This window comes from Augochlora pura, chromosome 7 (assembly GCF_028453695.1).
Source record: "Augochlora pura isolate Apur16 chromosome 7, APUR_v2.2.1, whole genome shotgun sequence".
NCBI classification, from domain to species: Eukaryota; Metazoa; Arthropoda; class Insecta; order Hymenoptera; family Halictidae; genus Augochlora; species Augochlora pura.
The window spans coordinates 28,013,428-28,019,349 of record NC_135778.1 but is presented as its reverse complement, the minus strand read 5'-3'; the positions used below and the strand labels follow the sequence as shown (position 1 = coordinate 28,019,349).

At 46.9% G+C, this 5,922-nt stretch overlaps 1 protein-coding gene across 1 annotated transcript; it reads right to left on the bottom strand.

Annotated features, from left to right (window-relative positions):
• Window positions 1-2,161: 2,161 nt before the first annotated feature.
• On the bottom strand, window positions 2,162-4,932 carry LOC144473238 (uncharacterized protein F13E9.13, mitochondrial). Its single transcript, XM_078186934.1, has 6 exons — window positions 4,321-4,932; window positions 3,893-3,975; window positions 3,674-3,814; window positions 3,415-3,614; window positions 3,207-3,334; window positions 2,162-3,147 (listed from the first exon to the last, which is right to left on the bottom strand). Exons 1-6 carry the CDS (start codon window positions 4,394-4,396, stop codon window positions 2,963-2,965), a joined length of 813 nt encoding a protein of 270 aa, XP_078043060.1. The 5' UTR covers window positions 4,397-4,932; the 3' UTR covers window positions 2,162-2,962.
• Window positions 4,933-5,922: the final 990 nt, after the last annotated feature.

Sequence of the window (5,922 nt, the reverse complement as noted above, 5' to 3'; positions counted from 1 at the left end):
GGGTTACAGCGCGATAGTGGGGGAGGCTTTTAAAGCGATACCAGGGCCGTACCGGCCGGTGGCGCGGCTCTCATCGATCACACCTGGGCCTATCTCGGGGATCCATCGCGTGTCCGGGAAAACCGATCGCCGATAAACAATCGTTGCCCGACGATTGTTTTCGGGCGCGACGTCGCTCGTCCGTCGCGCTCGTCTACCGCCCCCGTCCCCCGCTCGTCGCGGAACGGCGCGGGTCGTTTGACGGTCGGCTATTTTCGGAGATGAGAAACGATTTTACGTGAAAACGATTCCGCGGCGAGGGGCCGCCGAGGGGAGCGAGGGACCGACGAAATCGCTGGAAACGCGGCCGTCGGAAAATCGATGCGCGACTGACTTCGGCTGTCTCGCCGGCTGCTGCTCTGAAATATGTAGTCGATAATCCGGCGGTGTTGTTTGCGCCGTTAAACGATGTGGACACAGTTGCCGGTCGCCGGCTGTCAACGGAGATTGTCCGGCGGGGTTCCCGCGGGGCCGGCGTGCTGTCAGGATTCGCGCGCGGCGACAACTTTTCTCGATTCGTATTTTTACCTGCGGGCTTGACCTTCGGGAGCCTGCGCCGCGAGGATCGGAATAGTTCCGCCAACGTCATCCGGCGTAACTCCAACATTTCGCAAGTTTCCGAGCGGTCGTATTTTTATCGGGCCGGTTAGGCGCGTGGCCCCGGGGTTGGTTGTTGCGCCGTTGACCCGGGAACGCGGCGGGGGAACGCTCAGCTGCACTCAGCTGGCCGGACAGCTGCTGGCCCGCTGTTAACGCCGGGACACTTGGAAAACTACATTTTCACGAACGACTGCGAAATTTCCGTTAGTCCGAGGAAATGCTGCGACGTACGATCCGGCAACCGACACCGGACAATGGGCCCCGCTTCCCGGATCGACCCCACCGTCTAATTACCACCGCCATTACGCTGCCTCTGCTCGAGGCAGTTTCTCGTTTAGCCAGCAGCGACACCGCCACCAAGATGGCATCGTATCTAGCAGCGCCTCTCCAAATAAGAAACGGGGATAGAGTCACTGAACCTGGGGGTTGGTTAGGTCCGGAGGATCTCGGATGGTCGAGGCAGTCCTGGACAGAGGGCACATGATCATAGACCGTCTAGAATCGGTCTACTGTATTTTACGTCGGCTGGTAGGAGATCATGCAGCAACTACATTGTAGTTCGATCGACGGTGTTGATGTTGTTCTTTATGAATGGGAGGGGTTCTGCGGGTAGAACGGTTAGCAGTCGATAAAATTGGGCCACCACTGTTCTACCGTGGCATAGTGACAGCCGGGACGGAAGAACGCCTGCGCGAGTCAGCCCTGTCAATACTGTTTGGGGGATCCCTCCGTGCCTCCGTCGGATTGATACGAGTCAATGCACGACGGTAGCCAAGCGTGTACGGGAACTTTTTGTTTTCAGCGACCCAGTATCGTCATACTCCACTTTCCAAATTGATTTCCTGCGCTCGGTCCGACCCTTTGGAAAATAAGTCAACGGACCGACTAGACCCGTCTTTCCCTCGCCGTTTCGACGGCGACCGTGGCTTTCTCTGGAAATCGTTAACGGCCGCGGGATTGCGAAACGATCGTTGAGATAGACGGAAAACGCCGAGGATAATGGGGTTTTAATGGGCCGACACCGCCATGTTTGCGGAGACGATTGTCGGCGACGGAATTGTTAGAACGGGCGCGCATGCGGGCACCGAAATAAATACCTCTCTGATCGTAAACGCGCGCGGACGAATTTCCGTCGTATAAATTACCCTTGTTTCCTCATTGTGCGCGCGTGCCGATCCCGTTCAGGCTAATAATTATTTGTTTGCGTACACCGCTGCGTCGCGGAAGTACTGCGCCGGTATTTATCATTAATAAATACGAGGACGAATTTTGCCGTTGGCATTCGGCTCGACAGCATCACGAGGATAGCGACCGCATTTGGCACATACCGCCGAAAACGCGGGAACCGCAGTGCCAAGTCGCGATTTTTGCAATCGGGGCTCGCGTTACGACGACTCGAAATTCCTCGAAACGCACCGAAAACTCGATCCAAGCGGCGACAGTCTTTTTTGAGAGGCTTTCTGCGACGGTGTACCGATCGTTGATTGTAACGTAATTTTGAAACAACTCCGATATCTGAGGAAAGAATTGTTTCAACTGCTTTATTATTCCTCTGTGTACAATTATTCGATCTTTAAATTTCAACGCGTTAACGTTTTTTAACAGTATGGATCAGTATCTTTTTGGATTTACGAGTGTTCAGATTTTAAAATTACATTTATGAATCGTTTATTTCATGTATGGATTGGAGTCATAGTGACGTAAGTCATATTTTCCTCATCGTGAGAAGTAAGTGTTTTGTTTACTGATCAAATTTATTGTTAAGATAATATACAATTGACGTGTAGTATCTTCATAATTGATTTCACTTGTCTTTTGAACAATTTAGCACGTACAGATTACATTTTAATATAGAATTTTAGAAAATGCGATTTACGTCGTTATGATTCTAATCCATTCATATATTACTCGTGATAAATATTGCAATGTTACTATTTAAAAATCGGAATAAGTGTCGTATAATTACTTTTACAAACTGATTTGAAACACCTGCTTCTACTACTCCGTAAATCCAGCGTTAACGAGTATTTATTTTTAAGAATGTTTTAAGTCAATTTTGACAGTATCTTCCTCAACGAGTTCTGCGGACACCACGGAATCGGTTGCATGCGTTTCCGCTTTGCTGTATAATTAATATTTTCCGTCGATAATACGCCGGAATCGTCCATTATCGTAAATCGTCGTAATGACAAAGATGTCCGATTAAGAACGGGAGAAGCGAATGACTCGTGTATTAAAAATAACGCAGCGAGAGATAATGTAGAAAACGTTGCATAGTATTTTTATGGTAGAACTTTATCAGTTGCGATCCTCCGTTTACTTTTCACAATGCTTTCATTTTCTTCATAAAGTCGCGGACCCTTTGTTCGTCCACGGGATTGCTCCACAGCCCGTTTCTCTTGAAATGAGAGCCGACGATCACCGCGTCTGAAGTCAGATACTCGTCCACGTTGTCTATCGTCACCCCAGAACCGACCAACACAGGTCCTTTGGCAGCCTTCTTGATCTCTGAATGCAAAATAGGATACAGGTATATCTGGCAAATCCACGAAACGGCAGAAAATTACCGGCGAGCTCCGCGGTGCTGGCTGGATCGCCAGTGGCAGTTCCTGTCAGTACAATTCCATCGGTCAAGAAAAACTCAGCCGCCTTCGCCGTCTCCGATAAGCTCACGTCCGAGGTGACCGCATGTGAACTACTCGTGAAGATAGCAGAACGAAGTTAATGCACTTAACGTTGAATTAGTCTTTCCGTTCTTGAGATACGGCCAGTCACCTATGCTTTTTTTTCACGTCGGCGAAGACGAGGACGTCGTCGGCGTCGATCTGTCTCCTGTATCGCAGTAACGTGCCCGCACAGGCGTCCGTGAAACCCTCGTCGGCAACGTGCGAGAAAACGAACCCCTCTGCCCTGATAAACTGGAGGTCCGCAGCCTTCGCCACTGCGATCGCCTCTTTGTTGCACCCTGCCAAAATCTGTCTATTAATTAACAATCCCCGAACAGCAACAATGCACGAGTGGACCGCTGCTTTACCTGCACACCGCAAGGCAAATTCTCGGGCAATATTCTCCTTATCTCCATGCAAATTCTGGTCATCATGGCCGTGGTCTCAGGGAGCAGGTTCCCGGCTTTCACGTACGGAATGTCGTTCATGTTCTCGACCAGGACGCCGTCCTCGAAGCAAAGCGAAACGGTTAGGCGTACAGGTTAGGTTCGCTGTGCTATGTAGGTTAGAATCGTCGTTGGACTTACAATTTGACAATCCCTGTAAATCGTGGCATCTCTGACCACATCCTTCAGGATCTTCTCCGTGTCGCGTTTGTACAGGGGTGTTCCTGAAATTCATCGATCAAGAAGGGTAGCTGAACGGGATCGCGTTCGCAGGTGGAAAAATTTGGCGTTGGCTTAATCGACTTGCTCGGAATAATAAGAGACGTCTCTGTCTTAGATAACGTCGGCCAGATTAAAAACGTGCAAAATAAGCTGTTTTCGATGAACGCTATTTACAACTGATATTTCCTCCTGCATCAGGAATAAAGATAAGTCGGGCATTTCACGCACGGTATCGAACGCAGCGGTTAACAAGCTTCCCCGCAATCTAATCTAGCGCAATAAATTGTGCTCGTGAATTCGCATGGTCTAGTTTCTCTTTAAGTTACGAACTATCGAAATTCCTGTACCAGGTAAAGCACCGACGTGCAACATCCCAATCACGGAACACCTTTTCCTAGCGAAACACCTGTGGAATCGCAACATCGTCGCGATGAAAAAAATCGCACGAGAGTCTGCTGTTTATTTTACGGCCACGTTTAACTGCTTGCGAGGCACTCGCGTTCTCAGATAACTGCCACAACTGCGGCCGGAAATCTCAGCTGTGACCATGTCCGTTTCCCGGAATTTCGATTCAATAATCAGCTGTTCGACTCGCAGTCCATTGTTTTATTTTCCTCAGATAAAGACAGCTGAAAAATAGCCACTGTTAAACAATCGTCGAACATCGGACGACTCTCTGTTAACAAATGAACGAAGACCGCACAGCAATGCTCGGATAAATTGTTTAAAGAACGTTTAAACGCGTTTGTTAGCAGAAATAAATTAGGTTAGGTTCGTTCCAGGACCAGCAGACGGACTTAGACCGTATAGCTCAGTTAGCGTAACTTTCTTTAGGCTGAGGTGAGCGTTGGGATCCATAGTACTCGAGGTCTGGGTTCAGTTATGGCAGCAGATCGCGGAAACGGAATGTTTAACGAACAAATATCGTCGTAATAAGTCGCGTTCGATGCAAACAACAATTTCCGACGATGGTATTCTCAGAAACGAAGGTACCATCAGCTGGTAAACCTCCGATAAAATGGCGCCGTTCAGGAAGCCACTAAGCCCTCCATCTGTGGCGTACCAAACGATTTATAATTCAAATGATTCTACCTCTCAATTTGAATTTTAAAATGCTTCGATTGAACGACGTAGAATGAATTGAATTAAATGGTAGTATGGTGATAATATCAGTGAACATTTGTGCGATGCGAATCGTAATGATTTTATGGCAGGACTTACGGCTAGAGGCGACACTTGCCGGGCAAGCAGACTGGCGCTAATATTTGAAAGCTGATACAGGCTGCAAATTTCCTCTCATTTTGTCGATTAACAAAAGTTTATATTCCGAGAGATAACAGTTAAATTAAGTAATTCAATTAGTAGTTTATGATAAAAATTTTTCCTTTTAAATGGTGGTTATTAAAAATATAAAATCCTTGTACGGTTATTACTGGGTTTAAGAAATTAGCTGGCTTTTAAATAGTTTTTGTTGATTGAAATGATTTAATTTACTTAGAGTAAAGGAATTCAATTTTGAACGTGGAGTATCAGTATTAAAATGGTATCATTGATATAGTCATCTTATCGAAATGAAATTGGCTGGTTTTTGAATAAGCCTTTATTTATTCAATTAATCGCAGTAGATGAATTTGTTTTTGGTGCTTTAATAATTTTTATAACACTTCGATCATTTCTCCAATTAAGTATCACCGTTGAAGTATTAAATAAAAGTATGAAGTAACAGCCTTGTAGTTTTCTTTAATCCTATTGAAAACATCATCTGGTATTTAGATAACCTTGCATTTATCGTTTCAACGATACCAATTTTTGCAGTCAGCTGAATTCCGGCCGCGCGACGTTTTCCGCGGCACTCCGATTCGAAAATTCCGATCCATCCTCTTCATTTCCAGCAATTAAGTTCCGGCGGCATAAACCATTTCGGAAGTGACCCCCCCCTCCAGCCCGCC

Bases quoted from the DNA above. Each gene is read 5' to 3' on its own strand.
- LOC144473238 (XM_078186934.1), bottom strand. From the start codon at position 4,396: ATGTTGCGATTCCACAGGTGTTTCGCTAGGAAAAGGTGTTCCGTGATT. The intron at 3,815-3,892 runs GTAAGTCCAACG...CTTTGCTTCGAG, and splicing joins TTTACAGGGATTGTCAAATT to GACGGCGTCCTGGTCGAGAA. The intron at 3,615-3,673 runs GTAAAGCAGCGG...ATTAATAGACAG, and splicing joins ATTTGCCTTGCGGTGTGCAG to ATTTTGGCAGGGTGCAACAA.